The sequence below is a fragment of the Heptranchias perlo genome, chromosome 4, assembly GCF_035084215.1.
Source record: "Heptranchias perlo isolate sHepPer1 chromosome 4, sHepPer1.hap1, whole genome shotgun sequence".
In the NCBI taxonomy this organism is placed as follows: Eukaryota; Metazoa; Chordata; class Chondrichthyes; order Hexanchiformes; family Hexanchidae; genus Heptranchias; species Heptranchias perlo.
Window position 1 is genome coordinate 3,326,017 of NC_090328.1, and position 19,923 is coordinate 3,345,939.

General features: G+C 43.3%; 1 protein-coding gene across 5 annotated transcripts in view; it reads left to right on the forward strand.

Annotated features, from left to right (window-relative positions):
* Positions 1-19,923, forward strand: part of dab2 (DAB adaptor protein 2) — a 71,116-nt gene that overhangs the window by 42,192 nt on the left and 9,001 nt on the right. For 4 of the 5 annotated variants that reach the window (XM_067982372.1, XM_067982374.1, XM_067982370.1 and 1 more), the window contains exons 3-12: positions 662-801; positions 2,336-2,434; positions 4,296-4,427; positions 5,432-5,518; positions 7,509-7,532; positions 8,195-8,242; positions 9,465-9,527; positions 16,797-17,384; positions 18,041-18,170; positions 18,893-19,534. In XM_067982372.1, coding sequence (XP_067838473.1) covers positions 662-801; positions 2,336-2,434; positions 4,296-4,427; positions 5,432-5,518; positions 7,509-7,532; positions 8,195-8,242; positions 9,465-9,527; positions 16,797-17,384; positions 18,041-18,170; positions 18,893-19,534 — 1,953 coding nt within the window. The remainder of the gene's footprint in view (positions 1-661; positions 802-2,335; positions 2,435-4,295; positions 4,428-5,431; positions 5,519-7,508; positions 7,533-8,194; positions 8,243-9,464; positions 9,528-16,796; positions 17,385-18,040; positions 18,171-18,892; positions 19,535-19,923) is intronic. The other variant, XM_067982375.1, reaches the window with a different exon arrangement.

The window sequence follows — 19,923 nt, forward strand, 5'->3', positions numbered from 1 at the left end:
TGTATGCTGAGTCATTGAGTATATTCAAGGCTGAGGTCAATAGATTTTTGGACACAAAGGGGATCAGGTGGGAAAGGAGTTGAGGTTAAAGATCAACCATTTTCTTTAATGACTGAGCAGGCTTGGGGCTACTTCTGCTCCTATGTCTTATGTAAGAGAAAATGTCACAGGTCTTGCTCTGGATCCAAAGATCCTGTTTCAACCACTAGGCTACTGAGCCCTCCCCTGGTGTCTTTGAAATGACTGTTATACACAGTGGTAATGCTGATGTAAAATATTTTGCATCTTGAGTTGGGATGACGTAGGTCAGCAGGCTAGCTTCCTTTTGGACAGAACACAAATTTCACAAGCCTTGAAATATTAGAAGCTTCCCCTTGGATGGTGGATATGTAGAACAGAACTTCTGGGGCAATCGTTTCACTGCACCCCATCAAATCTTGGCTGGATATTCACTTCTGTTTTAGTTAATAGGTCTGTTGTGACTCGAGGGGTAGCGTTCTAATTGGTGGGAAGAGGGAGTCTCATGATTTTGAGATTGTGGACTGAAAGCTTGAGCTTTTTCCCAGTTTGGAATGGTAAATATGTGATGTGCCTTCCTGGAGTCAGGGGCCTGAAGTGGAAGTTGTATGTGCTGGAGTTAATGTCCTAATCTGCTTCCTAGGTTCAGAGAAGACTGAGGAATTCCTATTGGCGAGGTTCAAGGGCGATGGAATCCGCCACAAGGCCAAGATCATTGGTATTGATGACGTGACTGATGCCAGAGGAGACCAAATGTGTCAAGATTCAATGATGAAACTTAAGGTAATGCCTTGTGGTGGTTTTCCACTCCTCCCATGTCTTTAGATGGTAGGGTGAAGTCTCTAAGCACCAGCTGTCTGGTGCCTTGCCCCCAGTGAAGACTTCACAAGAAGTCTAGGTGACTGTTCAGACAACCATGGGGAATTGCTGAGCCTGATTCTGTTTGTCTTCCAACAGGAGCTAGATAATTATCTGTAGTAGGAACTCTAGATATTAATTATAGCACTCCTACTTCCTGCTGGGTAAGATCACTTGATTAGTGCACCTTGCCTTTATGTAGTGCCTTTAACACAGTAAAGTCCCAAGGTGCTTCACAGGAGCCTTAATAAAAGACACCAAGCCACAAGGATATTGGGACAGATGACAAAGCTTGGTCAAAGGTAGGCATTAAGGAGTGACTTAGGAGAGGGGGGTTTAGGGAGGGAATTGCAGAGCTTGGAGCCGAGGCAGCTGAATAGCCACCAACAGGGGGGGGGGGGGCAATGGGAATAAAAACCTGACCTTCCTGGTGTGGAGTCACAGCATGCTGCACCCCATGGTTGTGTGGAAAGGTCACATTCTTCAAACTGATACATCTGCATTTTTTTAAAAAGGTTTCATAAAGTTCTCTTTTACACCTAAGTATTTGGTTAGTTTTGATATTCTGCTTTTCCTCTACCTGGTAGTTACCCCAGTTTGGAGTTGCTCAAAATGTGAGCATTGAAATCTGGACTATAGTTTGCTGGCTTGGATCACACTCAGTAGCAGTCTGTCTTTACTTGGCACTGTTCCCAACAGTGTAGCAAGATGTGGAAGGTCACCATTTCATTTATCACTACAGACTATTGTCTTTGCTCACTCATGGCAAAGGGGATATAACTTTAAAGTAAGTTTTTTAAAAAAATAAGAACTTTGCACTGTAAAATGTGCCTCTATGACCATAAGACATTGCAATCAACTGGATTGTTTGAAAAAGGAGAGAGTAGGACATTAGGATTGTGCTCCCATGGCTAATGGTGGCTGAGTGGTCAAGTCCTGTTTTGACCTGGTGGGTTGAACAGAGCCTACTTTGACAGTGGCTGCAATGGGACACATTGATTCTGGGAGGAAATTCTTGGCCATTTCCCCTCCATGGGATTGCTACAAGCTCTTCAGCAATTTTATTTCCATCTGTGGGTTGATTTTAATAAAGGGGGGAAAAAAGACTTGTTTCTATAGCACCTTCCATGTCCCAAAGTACTTTTTGACATGTCACTGTTGTAATGTAGGAACTGCAGCAGCCAATTTGCACACAGCAAGCTCCCACAAACAGCAATGTGATAACCAGATAATCTGTTTGTTTGAGGGATAAATATTGGCAAGAACTCCCTGCTCTTCAAAATAGCAGCATGGAAACTTGTAGCCACCTGAGGGCAGACAGGGCCTCAGTTAACATCTCATCCAAAAGATGGAGCACTGCACTGTCTGAGATACCCTCAGTACTGCACTGGTGTCAGCCTGGATGTGTATTTGCTTTCTGTTTGACTTTAACTGGGATTGCTTTTTGTAACCCCCACAGGGCATAGCCATAGCTGCTCGTGCTCAGGGGCAGCACAAGCAAAGGATTTCAGTGGCCATTTCTCTGTCTGGAATCAAGCTGATTGATGAGAAAACTGGAGTGAGTATCTCTCTGGTAGATCTGATTATAGAATGTGTACTGAATCTCCTGATTCCTTCTCCCTCCCCCTCCCAAAGATGGAAGGTGCTGAGATTGCTATGAGCTGCTACCCATTGGTCATTGAGACTGTGAAGGGCATTAGTTTCATCTCCACTCTGGCACGTGGAGTTCTTGGCAAGGCATGTGTGGGAGCAGTAATTGAGAATTGAAAGCTTCCAATTTAAGCTTCAAACTGCTGCTTTGTCGAGATGGACACGATTGACAATGTTTTAAATATCAGGCTCCTGGTGAACTTTGAGACGGGCACCTTGCTAGTCAGATTTGATTGACTCCAGTTTAAGGGGGAGGGTAAAAGATGCTTGTATTGAAGTTCAATTTCCCGCAATGAAAATGAGCAGCCAATTGCTTGAGGTGAAATATGCAATTTCTTTTCCTTCACTCCCTTTCCACTTGGAGTGAATGTGAGAAGTTGTTTATCAAACATTTCATCCTTGGTGTGGATTTATGAATTAGAAATTGGATTGAAATGACATTTGAGCTGCTGTACAAGTTTTAAGATGCTTGCACTGGGTAGGTAAAAGCTTTTAATCACAATCACTGTTTTTCATACTAAAGTTCTATACAATGAACTGTAGTATTTATAGTGTTGTATGGTACACCACAGGAGGCGGCCATTTGGCCCATCATGCCTATGCTAGTTCTTTGGACAGTTCAATCAGTCCCACTCCCCTTTTTCCTCATAAGCTGTGCAAATCTTTCCCTTCAAGTATTTATCTAACTGACAGTTAGTTGAATCTGTTTCCACCTTTTTTTAGGCAGTGTTCCCATTCACAACTTGCTGCATCTCCAGTTCTTTTGCCAATCACCTTTTAAATCTGTCCTCCAGTTACTGACCCTTCTGCCACTGAAGTTTCTCCTTGATTTTGATAGAGTAAATCAGTTGTTTTGAATATTTTTATCAAATCTCCCCTAATAAGCTGGAATTGTTCAAAGGAGAACAATCTCTGCTTCTCCATTCTCTCCACATAACTGAAGTCCCTCATCCCTGGAACCATTCTAGCAAATCTCTTCTGCACCCTCTCTAAGGCCTTGACATCTTTCAGTGTGGTGCCCAGAATTGAACACAATACTCCAGCTGAGGCCTAACCAGTGTTTTATAAAAGTTTAGCATAACTTCCCTGCTTTTGTACTCTATGCCTTTATTAATAAAGCCCAAGATCCCATATGCTTTAACAGCCTTCTCAACATGTCCTGCCACTTCCAAAGATTTGTGTATGTACATCCCCAGGGTCTCTATTCCTGCACTCCCTTTAAAATTTGTCATTTTGTTTATACTGCCCTTTCTACCAAATTGATCTTTTCTCACTTCTGCATTAAATTTCACCAGTCTATCCTGAAGTGACTATCTCCTACTGTACTACATTTCAGTTTCATGTTATCTGCAAGTCCAGGTCATCAAGATCAGATTTTTATGGGTCAATTTACAGTGCAGTATCCCACAACAGCAATGGGGTAAATAACCAAGTTAATCTGACAACTGCTACCCCCCCAAAACACATGTCATGGGGTCTGTCACATCTAACCCATCCTCAGTGAGTACATAGTCAGTTCAGTACCTCAAAGATGACTCCTGACAATGTTCTCTCTGCATTGAAGTGTTGGTCTGGATTAGGTTGGTGGGACTTCAACCCATAACCTTGAGTTGGGAGTTACCACTGAGCCAAGCTGACCATGACTAATAGGATTAAACAATCAAATGTCAAGGAATTTGATTTACTTCTAAATAATCCAAAGGTACATTGTCTTGTGCTCAGTATTGGAGACAGCCCTTAATTTAAACCTACCTCATTCTTTGTTTCAGGTGATTGAACACGAACATACAGTCAATAGGATCTCCTTCATTGCCAGAGACGTCACTGATAACCGTGCGTTTGGTTATGTTTGTGGTGCAGAGGGTCAGCATCAGTTCTTTGCCATCAAGACTGCCCAGCAGGTAGAGTAACATGATCCAGTCAAAGGAAGAGATGCTGGAAATACCCCAGCTCAGGCAATCTGCTTGACTAGTGACCTGTGCTTGACTAGTGACCTGTGCTTGACTAGTGACCTGTGCTTGACTAGTGACCTGTGCTTGACTAGTGACCTGTGCTTGACTAGTGACCTGTGCTTGACTAGTGACCTGTGCTTGACTAGTGACCTGTGCTTGACTAGTGACCTCTCCCACCCCCTCCCCAGGGTCTCGATGGATTGACTTGTGTCCCTATAATGAAGTTGTGCACATATTGCCATCCTGCAATGCACTGAACTTGCAAGTAAATTGTAATCCAGCTGTTCTCTATATTGACTCCCTTACATGTAGGGACAGTAATATAGTGGTTGTTACTGGACAAGTAATCCAATGAGTTCAAATCCCACCATTGCAAAATCTCAGTTTAAAACAAAGCTGATGTCAGTAAGTGATCATGAAACTTTTCATCAGACTGTTTTCTTTTAAGACCAACTGATTCACTAATTTCCTTTTTAGGGAAGGAAAGCTGCCTTCCTTACCCAGTCTGGCCTATATAGTTGACTCTTGACTGCCCTCTAGTGGCTCAGCAAGCTAGTCAGTTTTATCGAACAAACTACAAAGAATAACTAGTGAAACTACAGACCCAGCACTGGGAGCACCTTTACTACATGGACTACAGCAGTTCAAGGCCCATTGCCACCTTAGGGCAACTAGAATAAATGCTGGCCATACCACATCCCAGGAGGGGGAAGAAACATGCAGAACCCAACAACTTGCTTTGTATAGTGCCCTTAATGTCAGTCCCAACAGCCCTGACAACATTTTTGTAGGATCTCCGAGTGAGTGGAAATAATAGATCAGGTCCTGTTTGCTGCCTTTTGACTGCAGGTTAGATTTGTAGAGAATTTTCCCACAATTCCTGGGTGAGCTGTAGTTTACCCTGTGGAATTTCCTGGATGAACTAACCTGTGGAATTTGCCCTGCTTCCTCAGGCTGAGGCACTGGTTGTCGATCTGAAGGATCTTTTCCAATTGATATACAACTTGAAGAAAAAAGAGGAAGCAGAGAATCAGGCGAAGGTAAGGAAACATGAGATGTTCCGGTAAAGTCAGAACACCAATGAATACAGGAGGGTATAATCTTGGTGAGAATGTGGAACTTGCTACCACATGGAGTGGTTGAAGCAGATAGTGTTGAAGCATCAGGAGGCTCGCTGTGTACACTAGGGAATAAAAGGATGCAGGGCAGGGTGGGAGGACGCTCGAGAAATTGGGCTGAACAGCCTGTTGCTGGAGATTTGGTGTAATCTAATTAATGAATATCTGGTTTGTTTAAATCAGGCATTGGCCTACCTTGATGTGCATTAGTGGGGACTGGGTACAAAAAGCCTTTCTATCATTACTGTTCAATCTTTTATATTGTCCCTGTTTGGAATTCTTTAGGGGAAGGAGTTGGTAGAGGCAGCACTGAAACTGGCATAAACATGAAACTTTCACAATTAATGTGAACCACTAAATTTGGGGAAGGCTGTGTTGGTGCATAGCCTTGGTCTAGATTTGAGACTCTGGCTTGTCTTTCAAATCTCTGGTTCCTGTTTTTTATGGGTTTGGGGGAGGTGACTGTTAATTCTTCTGAGGCAGATGATTAACATTCAGATGACATGGTGCTGGCTGGGAGAAGCTGCTGGGCCTTTCTGACTTTACATGTGCCCTCAAGTGAAGGGCTCATGTTTAAACATGGCCTTTGAAAAGGATGAGACTGATGCCTGGGTTTGGGGCTTGTGCAGCACCATTGTAACATAGTATTGGTTGGGCCACCTCGCACTTAACTGAAGCTAATTCAGGATCTGGAGTAGTTTTTAAAAAATATTAGGTTTTTTGTTAAACTTGAGGGAGGAACTGGTTTTACCCTCTCCAAAAAAAAAACCTGACTAAATGGAGTTTAAAAAAAACAAGAATTAATAGACAGGACTTATGGAAATGAGTGTAAATGACACAATTGTGCCTCATAGAATTTACAACACAGAAACTGGCCATTTTGGTCCAACTGATGTTATGCTCTACACAAGTCTCCTCTCTACTTCATCAAACCCTATCAGGATATCCTTCTATTCCTTTCTCCCTTGTGTTTATCTAGCTGCCCCTTAATGCATCTATGCTATTTGCCCAACTATTTGTGATAGTGAGTTCCACTCTCTGGGTTAAGATTCTCCTGAAATCCTTATTGGACTTATTAATGACTTGTTTATAGCCTAGTTCTGGCCTCCCCATATGTGGAAACATCTGAACCTTATCAAATGCCTTCATAATAAAGATCTTGGGTCACCCCTCAGTTGTCTCTTCCAGAGAAGAGCCACATGATAAAGGCATATTATAACCAAGAAAGACCAGTGTAAAATGAGCCTAGGTATGTGCTGATGTCTGATTCTAGGTAAGAGTGCAAATTTCTAGATTTTGTGGCAAATTCAGGAAGAGATCAGTTTTAACCAATCCACCACCCAGAGCAGGAATTTAACTCAAATTAGCTTCACTAATATATCTCTCTGCCATTAGGCTTTAATCCTGTAGGAATGACTTGGTTAGATTTTTCTCTGCCTCCATTTTCCCCTACAGCTCTTGATGGGAATAAGAGGAGGCCGTTCAGCCCCTCAAGCCTGTTCTGCCATTCAATTAGATCATGGCTGATCTGTGCCTGCCTTTTTACCTTAAATTTTTGTTAGGTAAAGGTATCAATAATCAGTCTTGAGCTCCAATTGTCTCTCAGCATCCATGGCCTTTTGGAGAGGTTGTTCCAAATTTCTATTACCCTTTGTGTGGGAAAGTGCTTCCTGATTTCACTCTGGCCTAGCTCTAATCTTGCATCTCCTTAGTCTTGATTTTCCCCATCAGAAGAAATAGTTTATCTACTATTGAATCCTCAATTAGATCACCCTCAACCTTTTAAACTTTAGGTAATTCAAGCCAAGATTATGCAACCTGTTCTCCTAATTTAACCTTTTTAGCCCTTTAACAGAGGTTTGTGATCATTGCCGTCCCATCAGTACACTAACCAAACTCTTCCCTCTTTCAGGATGATGATGGCAAACCTACTGAGGTAAGAACATTATCTGGCAGTGCTGCCTAAAATCCCTTTCCTGGGTAATTAACTTTGAGGCTTCCACCTGGAAATGAGTTTTCTGGCTGTCTTCCTATAATGCAGTAGAGGCCAGGTGGGGGGGTATATGCAGAGCCTTCCTGATACTGGGATCCTGCTGCTGAGCTGTGTATCCAGAAAAATGAATGGGCCTGAATTACAGGACATTATATAGATGCTGAGGATGCGAAGGCCATTTGGCCTATAAAGTTCATTTTCTCTGTATCCAACTTCCCACCCTCTCCCAGCATCTTTTTGGATTTGATCGTCAAGCCTCCCAGTTTCTAGCTGGAGAAGGTTGGTCTCTGATCAATCTTGTAATTGATCTAGGACTGGATTTCTATCTAATGTAGCCCCTAAATGTGCAGATTCAAATAGTTCATCCATTGATTTGATTAAATTACAAAACTTGAACTGACCCCTCTGCTCCAGTGGACCATGTTCAATTTTCCTTTTGTAGAAAGCCAAGCTTCTCTAATGGAAGAGATTTTGATGTCTAGGGCAATAAATGCCAGCCTTGCCAGTAACACCCTCATCCCATGGACAAATTTTTAAAAATCCCTGGCTGGTCTATAATATAATCTTGTGGATTGTATCTAATGCTCCTACTTTTTATTCCTCAGAATGGTAGTCCATTGCTGAATTTTGATGACCAGGTGACCAAAGTTAAAGTAAGTGAGGCATTTTGGGATGGTTGAGACTGGTGGAGTTGCTGCTTTGAGTGGCTGCACATGGGATGTGAAACTTTCTACATTATTTGGTTGAACTTCCAAAATATACAATCCCAGTGTAAATGATCATAGATCCTTTGAACAGTTCAGACTGGGTTTCCTAAGCTCTCCTCCACTGGGCATTGCCTCAGCACATCTGGGTCTGTTAACTAATCATAGCAATCAATCTACAACTCCACTATCATTGTATCATGTGTACCAGGATAGTAGGTGAACTAAATGGACATTGGTCCTTTTCCCACAATTTCTATTGGGCAGCAGTTTTGGTAAAAGCCTTCACTTTACTGAGTGTTGATAATTTAAAGCTATAGGAACATTAATCATAAGTTGCTTGCATTGGCCCATTGCACTAATGGGACCTTCACAGGAAGGAACATCTGATCAGTGAATGTGATGCAGTAAACACCAAAATGTCAGATGGCAATTGAAGCTGCTATCACTGACTAGGCTAGATCCTCTGCTTATGTCTCTACAGTTCACTCTTCTCCCAGGGTTCCCGTCTAGTTCCATTTAATAGGTTAGGTGGATTTAGAAGAACTTGTTTTTTTACAGTGCTTTTCACAACCTTGACCTCCCAAAGTGTTTTACAGCCAATGAAGTACTTTGAAGTGTAGTCACTGTTGTAGGGATCATAAGTCAATTTGTGCACAGCAAGGTCCCACAAACAGCTGAGAACAGACCAGATTATCTGTAATTTGTAGGTTGAGGGATTAAATATTGGCCAGGACACCAGGGAGAACTCTCCTGCTCTTCAAGTAGTGACATGGAATCTTTTGCATCCACCTGAAGGTGGACTGGGGCCTTGATTTAATAACTCATCCAAAAGACAGCACCTCCAACAGTGTACACTCACTCAGTATTACACTGGAGTGTCCACCTGGATTTTGTGCTCTATTCTCCAGTGGCACTTGAATCCAGTCTTCTGACTGAGGAGAGTTAGGAAGGGGATATGAGTACTTGAAGCATGGGATTAGCACTTGCTCATGTGGAGTATAACCCCCCAACATGGACTGGTTGAGCTAAAGTGTTTCCATGTTAGAATTGCATTAATATCCAGGTTGTATGACTGGCATTAGATTTTGACTCAATCCCTTGCAAGAGGGTGAATGATCCTTTTCAGTTGAGTATCAATTTTCTGAAAAGCATTCTCTTATTTTAACAGGACATTGATCAGCTGGAGCTCTTTGGAGACATGTCAACTCCTCCTGATATCCATTCCCCAGCGGTAAGAACAGTGACTCTCCAAACTGGGCAGTGTTTTGTGTTGACTGGACTTCATGGCATGTTTTAAAAGAATAGAAATTTAACTTATTGACATAACTGCTCCTGACCCTCCATTTTAGTAGGGATGCTTATTTGGTCTCCTAAGTTTCTGGATAATCACTTAATCAGACTGATCCATGACTGACATGGAAAGGTAGTCCCAATGAAACAATTGGGAATTGGGTGGGTTGTACATCTCTACCTGTGACCTTGCTCATGGGTCTACTTCAAATGCCAATGAGATTACTGCAGGGTTCCCAGCTTAAAAAGCTAAATGAAAATATATTGGAAGTACATCTGGGAACTTAGTCTTTAAGGGTGACTTGAGAAATCATTATTCTGCTGGCCAGCAGAGGTCTTGTCAGTTGAGGTATTAGAAGGAAAGACCAGTTGGCCCTACTTCCATTGTAGGTGACTTGTCTGCCTTTTATCAATCTGCTTCATCCACTGAGTATTGCAGGATCTAGTTATGTCCCTATGGGAAGGGTAGTAATAACCTTACTAGTACTGAAGTTGGTGTTGGACTTTTTGAACTGTACTTCCAAAAGTCAGGTGGCTTTTTATTGGGAATATCTTGTAAACATTTCAGGGCAGTTCCACCCTTATGTTACTGTTTACATTTGACACGACATGAGCTTTCCCATTGGTGTTGGCTGTTGCCCAGCCCAACTTGTGGGAACCAGAAAATAATTAACTAGAGAAACAGTTTCCCTGCCTCCTACCCTTCAGCTATGTTTAGTCTGACACTCTATGCTTTCCATATGCAGCCAGCAGTGGTCTAAAGGCTCTTGATATATTTCTTACCCTTTTGATTCTTTTCCATTTTGAGGAAATGGTGACTATCTGCCTCATCTCAAAGCTTGTAGACTAGACAGGGGAAACAAACAGATTCTAGCTCTTGGTGCACAGAACAACTTGTAGCAGGCATTAGACTGGAGTATTAGGTGTAGTTCTGGGTATCCTAGTACAGGAAAGATTTTGGTTATGCAGTGTTCAGTAAAGATTCACCAGAATGATGCCAGGAATTACTTTAGTTTATAAAGGTCTGGCCTGTTGCCTCTAACCTAAAAGTTAAGGGAGGATCTAAGGTTTGAAGGTGGTGAGATTGCCACTAGTTGAGTCAATAATTAGGAGCATATGCTCATGGGTTGTTGCCAGAAAGATGCATTTTACACAGATGGAATTCTTTAGCACAAGTGGCTGTTGAAGCATAGTTCATTCCAAAAGGAATTGGGTAAGAAGCAAGCTGGTATTTTATCTAGCAACTTTCAGTCAATTTTGTGGTCATTTGTGTGGACAAATGCAGCAGTTGATCTGTGTAGCAAGGCCCCACAGATGGCAAGTTTTTAGGGTAACTATTGGCTGGGAATCAGATTCCAGTTTTCTTAATACCATTGGATTGTTTTATCCACCTGAATACAGATGGGCCTGAGCTTGACATGAGCTGAAACCTGGCACCTTAACCTCTGACCAGAGCAGTACTGATGGAGTTCTGCATTGTCCACCTCTGTCCCATTGCTGGAGTGGGGTCTTGAATCTGTTGCTTTCTGACCTGAGGCACCAATTCATACAAGCTGATGCTGACAGGCCTTCAAAGGGAGACTATAGGATGTAGGGATATTCTGTGGGGCTGGTGGACACTTGAGGGGTAGGGAGATGGATGAGGAAGGGATTAGTGTGGATGGCTTGAGCTGAATTTTCAGATACAAGGGGTATTGGCTGCCTCCTAGACTGTATCTGATTTTAGTATCCTTAGGCTGGTTTATTGACCTGCCTAGACCTCTCAATTCTCCCCTTAATCTGTTGTGATTAAATTGGCCTGCTGGGCCTCCTCTGCACTCCACCAAATCCCTTTCTCATGAAGTCTACTGGTGTGAACTGCTGTACTTTAGGGTTCTGATGCCTTGTACTATCTTGATTGTTCTTGGGCATCTGGGGGATTAATTTCTAGTTCTGGGGGTGGGGTCTTGTCAAAATCCTAAGCTTTTTATGTTGTGCTTGGTAATTGAAGAATTGAATCTTGCTCACTAACAATCATTCTCTACCATTTGTGAAGAGAAGTGTGATCAATTCAGGTGTCTTGGTACAATTTGTAATTTTATCCTGGACAAGATATTGTCCCTTTAAATGGGAATCCTTGTTCCCTCCTTTTTTAAAGGAGACATTAACTCTAGCTGTGTACAATAGATAATCTTGCACATTGACATCCTGTGTTTTGGGTTGGGTTTGAGTTTCCCAGTAGTGTTGGAAGTGGCGTCCTAGTCCATAGGCTGGAGCAGAGGGCAACATGGCCAGAAAATTCATTGTTTCAAGTACTGGCAGATTGGGGACTGACTTGTTTTGTTAACTTTCATTTCATATTAGATAAACAGCAAGAAATAGTTTTGGTCCCATAACTAGGCTAATCAATGATTTCAGTTTAGTGCAAAATTAATCGCAGGCCAAGAAACAATGAGCCTGTTGCTCTTCAGGGAGTAAAGTATGATTCAGTGGTGAGGGGGGAAAGGCTATTGGAATGTTGGACTAATTGAAGGGCATCATTTCCCAAATACTTGGTGAACAATCACTATTGTAAAGCCTTGATGTCCAGGAGGCCCTTGACACAACTAGTGGGCCAAGAGTTAGTGTTTTTTGTTTCTCAGTATGTACTCACCTTTGGGACTAAAGTAGTTAAAGCAATGTTTACTTTTCAAAGTTCATGTCATTGAAGTGGTAAATTTTTACTGGAAGTCCAGTTAATGTGTACCACAGCTCATGGGAACTGAAATCAGAATCAAAGTTCTTTTGCAGGAGAACCAGCTCTGGGTTTGCCCTTTTCCCAATTAAACAGCATTGCTTGAATTTGTCAGTTGTTTCACCTTTAAATGATGGGAGCTCAGGCCCTGAACAGCAACCAAGTGTTAAGGGAACAGATCAATTACCTCACTGACTACAGTAGTTTCCCAGTAATTGTCCATCTCAAACTTTTTAACTTGCGGAAGATGATTGCCTTGGACTCCTGGTTTGCTTCGGCATGAATGTGTTCATTGCTGGATCCCTCACCATTTTGGGTGTGGTGTTGAATGGGGGCCTGGCACCTGCCTGTAGGGAGAGCAACTCCCTCACCGGTCTATTTCCTCACACTGGCACTGGAGACCCTGTGATGACCGGTGTAATGCTGCTCCCCAGGGAGATGAGGATCTGTAACCTGATATTTCCCTTTTGGTCTTTAGGTCATTTGGCTAACAGTGATATTGATGGTCAGGATTACATTTTATTTTTGATCTGAGGTAGCTTTTTGGGGCAATTTTTAGGTAACAGGTCACAGGTCCATGCTGGAGAGGTTAGACTTTATTTCTTCAAGGTTTTGATTGAGAAATAGTGGAACTAAGTGCTACTGTGGATAGCTTCATAAACTGCACTTAGAATCATAAAGGTTACAACACAGGAGGCCATTTGGCCCATCGAGTCTACACTAGCAATCCAGCTAGTCCCACTCCCCTGCCCTTCCCCATAGCCCTGCAAATTATTTTCCTTTCAAGTACTTATCCAGTTCCCTTTTGAAAGCCATGATTGAATCTGCCTCCACCACCCCCTTGGGCAGTGCATTCCAGATCCTAACCACTGTGTAAAAAGCTTTTCCTCTTGTCACCTTTATTGGGTTTTTGCCAATCACCTTAAATCTATGCCTTCTGGTTCTTGACCCATCCCACCAATGGGAACAGTTTTCTCTACTGTCTAGACCCTTCATGATTTTGAATACCTCTATCAAATCTCCTCGCAACCTTCTCTGTTCCAAGGAGAACAACCCCAGCTTCTTCAGTCTGTCCATGTATCTGAAGTCCCTCATCCCTGGAATCATTCCAGTAAATCTCTTCTGCACCCTCTAAGGCCTTCATCCTTCCTAAAGTGCAATGCCCAGAACTGGACACAATACTCCAGTTGTGGCCAAATCAGTGTTTTATAAAGGTTCATGACTTCCATACTTTTGTAATCTATGCCTCTATTTACAAAGCCCAGGATCCCATTTGCTTTTTTAACCACTTTCTCAACCTGCCCTGCCACCTTCAACGATTTGTACACATATACCCCCCAGATCTGTTCCTTTACCCCTTTTTAGAACTGTGCCCTCTAGTTTATATTTCCTCTCATTCTTCCTACCGAAATGATGACTTCACATTTTTGTTAAATTTCATCTGCCCATGCCACCAGCCTGTCTATATCCTCTTGAAGTCTATCACTATCCTCCTCACTGTTTACTACCTTCCAAGTTTTTTGTCATCTGCAAATTTTGAAGTTATGCCCTGTTCACCCCAAGTCACATCAAGATAAGCAGTGGTCCCAGCACTGACCACCACTACCCCCCCCCCGGAACACCATTGTACACCTCCCTCCAGTCTGAAACAACCATTCACCACTACTGTTTCCTGTCACTTAGCAAATTCTGTATCCATGTTGCTGCTGCCCCCTTTATTCCATGGGCTGCATGATAAGCTGACCATGGGCTTTATCACCACCTTTTTGAAAGTCCATATACAAATCAACTACATTGCCCTCATCTCCCCCTGTGACCTTATCAAAAAACTCTTCAGGTTAGTCTGTTTTTAAAAAGGCAAACTATCTGTGCTGGCTTTCCCTCATCAACCCACCTCATCCAAGTGACTGTTAATTCTGTCCCAGATTATCATTGAGGTTAAACTGGCCTGCAGTTGCTGAGTTTATCCTTGCATCCTTTGAACAAGGGTGTAACATTTGCAATTCTCCAGTCCTCTGGCACCACACCTGTATCAAAGGAAGATTAAGGCCAGCACCTCCACAATTTCCACCCTCAGGATGCATCCCATATCGACTGGGTGACTTATCTACTTTAAGTACAGCTAGCCTTTCTAGTACCTCTACCAATTTTTAGCCCATCCAGTAGCTCAATTATATCTTTTACTGAGACTCTGGCAGCATCTTTCTTGATAAAGACAGATACAAGGTACTCATTTAGTACCTCAGCCATCCCTCTCTGCCTCAATGAGTAGATCTTCTTTCTGGTCCCTAATTGGCCTCACCCCTCCTGTTTACATGCCCATCATAGACTTTTGGATTCCCTTTTATATTAACTGCCAGTCTATTCTCATACCCTCCTTTCCCCTCATTTCAGAGGGGAAATGAAAAGAACTTTCTATCAACCTGACATGTCATGTGCCCCTTTTTCTGTTTCATCTTGCACATCATCCAGGGAGCTGTCCTACCTTTCTGCCTTGTGGGAATGTACCTAGACTGTACTGAAACCATCTCCTTTAAAAGCCAACCACTGTTCAATTAGTTTTGCCTACCAATCTTGGGTTTATTTAATCTAACCTAGAAGCTTGGTCCATGAAACATTCCAAGTTGCATAGAAAATAGGAGCAAGAGTAGACCTTTGGGCCTGCTCCACCATTCAAAATGATCATGGCTGATCATCTAACTCAGTACCCTGTTCCTGCTTTTTCCCATATCCCTTGACCCCATTAGCATTAAATATCTCTCCTTGAATACATCTAATGACTTGGCCTCCACTGCCTTCTGTGGTAGAGAATTCCACAGGTTCACCACCCTGAGGAAATTTCTCCATTTCTGTTCTAATGGCATACCACGTATCCTGAGACTGTGACCCCTGGTTCTGGACACCCCCCCCCCCCCCCCCCCCCAAGCCATCGGGAACATCCTCCCTGCATCTAGTCTGTTTAGTCATGTTAGAATTTTATGTTTTGATAAGATCACCTCTCATTCATCTAAACTCTAGTGAATATAGGCCTAGTCAACCCAATCTCTCCTCATACGTCAGTCTTTCCATCCCAGGAATCAGTCTGGTAAACCTTGGTTGCACTCCTTCCTCAGATAAGGAGACTAAAACTGCATACAATATTCCAGATGTGGTCTCACCAAGGCCTTGTATAACTGCAGTAAGACATCTCTGCTCCTGTACTCAAATCCTTTTTCAATGAAGGCCAAATTTAGCAACATATATCCATCTATGCTCCATGCAATGTGGACTGGGTGTTCGGATGTTGGTCATTTGGCTCTTCCGCCTGCTTCATCCCATTGACCTATCAAGATGTCCATGTTTATTTGAATAAGTTAGACCAGTAACACTAGGCTTGAGTTGATCAATCTTAACCCTGGGGCAGTTCAAGTTACTTGTAGGTGTAGAGCAGAACTGGAAGGTCATGGGTTGGGGGGGGTGCCCAGACAATGAGATGTATTAAATAGCTGCATGGCCAATATGTAGGTGTGCATGCACTAGTACCACATCACTCTGGTACAGCACTAGTGATCAACTTGCTTTGGCCATGAGGATCAAAGAAACTGAAGGAGAATGTTCTGCTTGGGATGATCTGATGCCATGTGTCCTACATTAGCCAATAATTTCATTAACTTGTGACCACTTCACTCATCAATCTCCAGGGAAATGAGATGTCAAGTGGTTTTATCAAAGGGTCACCTCATGGGGCTGGAAACATCCTGGAGGGGGAAAATTGGAAAATTACACCATTCATGTGCCCATTTTGCCAATGTCTATTTGCACCCAAATTTCCTTCCAATCTCATTAGCCTGTGTCAATGTAAAAGTGGGAACAAACAGATCAGTGTAAACCATCAGGACCTGAGGAGCACCCAAATCACCATTTGTTTCATTAAATTTGAAGCCATCCAACCATTTATGAATGTTAGGCACAGCTCACTTTAAGAACATGCAATTGTGGAAACTTTTCAATTTTTAATGTGATTTGTACCAATGCCATAAAAACAGTCATAGTGCAGGTCTGAGGATAGATAAAATTAAAACCATAAATGGCTTTCATGCTGCACCTAAAATTTTACTTGTTTTGAGCCAGTGCAATTGCAGGCAATTAACATTTGCAGCTCCAGCCTGGGGTGGAGCCAAAACACATCTGGTGCAAGGATTGAAGAACAAGGATTGAGGGACATTCAGGCACATGATCCATTTTCTCAATCTTCTGCTGGAAACCAGTGTGCCACAATTTTGCCACTTTCAGGACATGGGAAATTCCACCCCTTGGTTTACATTCACATCAGGAGAATATTTGTATACACATTCCTTTTTTTAATGTAGCAACAGCTGCTCAGGAAGTAAGGATTCTTTCACTCCTGTCTATGACCTCACCCCTTTCTCTGAAGTTTCTTAATGATTCTTAGACTTTTTTTGTAGCTTATGTTGGGCCTGTGATTCTTATCTTGACTGTTTTTCTATCAATGATTAGGAAAGTACTGAAGGTTCTGGTTACCTGCTGGACTTGTCCTCCCCTGAAATGGATCCCTTGACTACCTGTGTGAAAGGCCATCCTTTTCAAGATGACACCACAGCTTCCTCACTCAACTTCTTTCCTGCACCTGATCCCAATCCTTTTGGGGATGATCCTTTCTCTGAAATTAACCAATCAGCACCTTCTCATTCAGTTGATTCTGTAAAATCTTCCAAACAGAAAGCTGGAGCTCTTCATCCTTTCCTAGGTCAGTCTGTTAATGGCTCGCAGAGCGGAGATCACCTTGCTCATGACTTTGACCAGCTTTCTAACAGGACTGTCGCAAGCCCAAAAGTAGACTCTCCATCCTGGGTGCTGAACGGATCACTAGGGCAAGAAACACAAGATTTGGTTAGCAAATCAACACCAATTCCTTTGGCTGAAATCTCAGGCATTGTACCACCAGCACACAACGGGCTAAAACCAGACACACAAAGTGCTGCAAACAAGCAAATGGATTCCTTCCTGATGCAGACCCTTGACTCCATTACATTGTCCCCTCCGCCACAGAACACAAAAGGAGGACGAGGCAGGCGGAACATTCAGGTGAAGAAAGAAATCATCTAACCATTTTCAAATAACATTTTGCTCATAACATTAGTACTGCCAGCTTTTAGTGGCCTGATCCTGTCCGGTCCTATACCAGTCTAGTAGTCTGGTGCCGATGGGCTTTAGGCTTCTAGTAGTCGGGGGCTGGTGGGCTCTAGGCTTCCCTCCCAAATTGGGAGGGAAACAGAAGTTGTCTGCAATCTACAGTTAACTTTTGGCATTTTTAACACTGGGCACCAATCTCGTTCAGCATGCAAGATAGCATTGGATTTGGTTAATCCTCCCAGTGCTTGTTTTCCTGGTGTGAAGCTCCAGGTTTAATTTAGGGGCAAATCTCCAGGAAGGATTTATTCCAGAATTCTATAACCTTTTGCCAGTGAGATGTGCTAATGGGAGAAGATCATGGGTTTGGGTCTTTAGTTCCATATCTAAAACAGGGTGGCTAGCAGGAGAATCTGGCTACTCAAATGGGACTCCTGCTGAGATCAGGCTACTTGGTCTCTTGAATAATAGACACATCCATACAGGACCAACCCAACTCTTGGATATTTCTGAATTGAGCAATTGGTGTAAAATTGTCTGATGCCCAGGAGGTTTGAATGATATTTGGATGTGATGTGAGCTGTCTGAAACTGTGTGTGTTTTTCTCATAGACTGCAAGTGACAGCTTTGGATCCAGCCCGTTTGTTACAGCAACAAGTCAGCCTCCAGCCCAGTCAGGTCATGGTTATTCTCTGGATCTATTCAATGTGCCAACATCTTCATCTCCATTGGCCAGCCCAGGTAGGACCTTGGTGTTCCAGAAGTGACCAGCCCTCATTGGCAGAATATTCAAACCATTTGTTAACTAACTTAAGCCAGTTTAACTCTCGGGTTAAAGTCAATTTACATTTGCATGTTAACTTTGGAGGCTTTGGTCTTCCGCAGTATCTACCTGCTTTGAGTAGCTTTGACCCCCTCCCCACCTGTCTGCACAGCCAATATAGACCACATAATCAGTGCTTTATCCTTTCTGACCTCCTGCCTTCCCCAGCAATACATCTCAGGTCCTTTAATACAAGCTGCTGCTGGCAATGAGTTGGAGCCCTGATGGGATGAGGCAGGGTTAATGGCATTTAACCCCAGATCTACATGGTCATGGCACTTGTGATGACATCCCTGACTTGGGTTCATGAAAATGTTGGTAATCAGCAAGTGAACATACTTGACAATTTCTCCAATTGCAGTTAAAACTTGTTTTCCCTCCTCCTGCCATGTGACCATTGTGCACACTAGTGTCGTGCACACCAGCAGCTTGGAGTATTTTGCCAGTTCTTTCCTGTGGTAATGCAGCTGAGATTTTTTTCCCCCCTGGATGGAACTCTATCTGAACCCATGTTCTAACCTTTTTAAAGTGAATGTTTTAATTATGGAGTGGGAGGTGATAAGTGGGGAATAGGCTGTTTAGCTGGCTGAAGTAAGCCAAAATAAAGGTAATATACTTTTTTGTTTCAAATCTTTTGTAGGCTTGTCAGGACCTTCCCAGGCTACACCATGGGGACAACAGCCTCCAGTACTCTCCCAACCTGGCTCCATGCCTCCAAGGCCAATGCTTGGTCCACAACCTCCCTTTGGGCAGCCCAGTGTCTTTAGTCAGCCGATCACAGGCTGGAGCCAACCAGCCCCATTTGGAGCAGCACCTGCACCTCCCACTTGGGGGCAGCCAACCCTGACACAAGCAGGGGTCTGGGGTCAGCCAGTTCCTCAAGTCAACCCTTTTGGATCCAATCCATTTGCACCTTCACTTCCAATGGTGCAGCCCATTGTAGGCCTGACATCACCAGCTGTGATCTCACTGTCCCCACCTCAGCCACCACCAAGACCTGCCTCTCAGACTAGCCCACAGGACCTGGCCAAGCCACCGAGCAATGCCTTCACCGCCTTGGACCCACTGGGAGACCGGGAGAAGAAGAGCGTCAAAGAGATGTTTAAAGACTTCCAGATTGCCAAGCCCCCAGCAGTGCCTGCTCGGAGGGGTGAACAGCCTGCAGTCCCTGGGGCATCAGGAGCCTTTGCCCAGTATTTCACTAGTAAAGTGGGTGTTGCCCAAGAAATGGCTGACCATGATGACTTTGACATCCATCAAATCTCACCTGTAGCAACAACAGGTAATGGAGTTGGCTAACTTTTTGTATTGAGGCTTAATTATCTAGGGTGCACAGGAATTGCCTGCCCTGGGGTTGAAGTACTTTAGTGGGGTACTTCTACTGATCTAGATAAATGGGCAGCTGGGATTTTGGGTTAGATGTTCCACTGCTTCATTCATCCCAGTGACTCTTCCTGTCTGACTTGCTTTCTTTGCTAATAGTATTACAAAGCAGGTGAATGTAGGCTTAGCATTGTTTGCATCTGTAGATATCTATAGCAGGTTGAATGTTGCTCCTTCAAATGGGAACATAGGGGTCATAAGGTGGCAATAAATGAACAGTGATGGACAGAAGACTCCGCTTCATCCAGCCTGGCCCATGATGCCTTTTATCAATAGACACTCCACCCC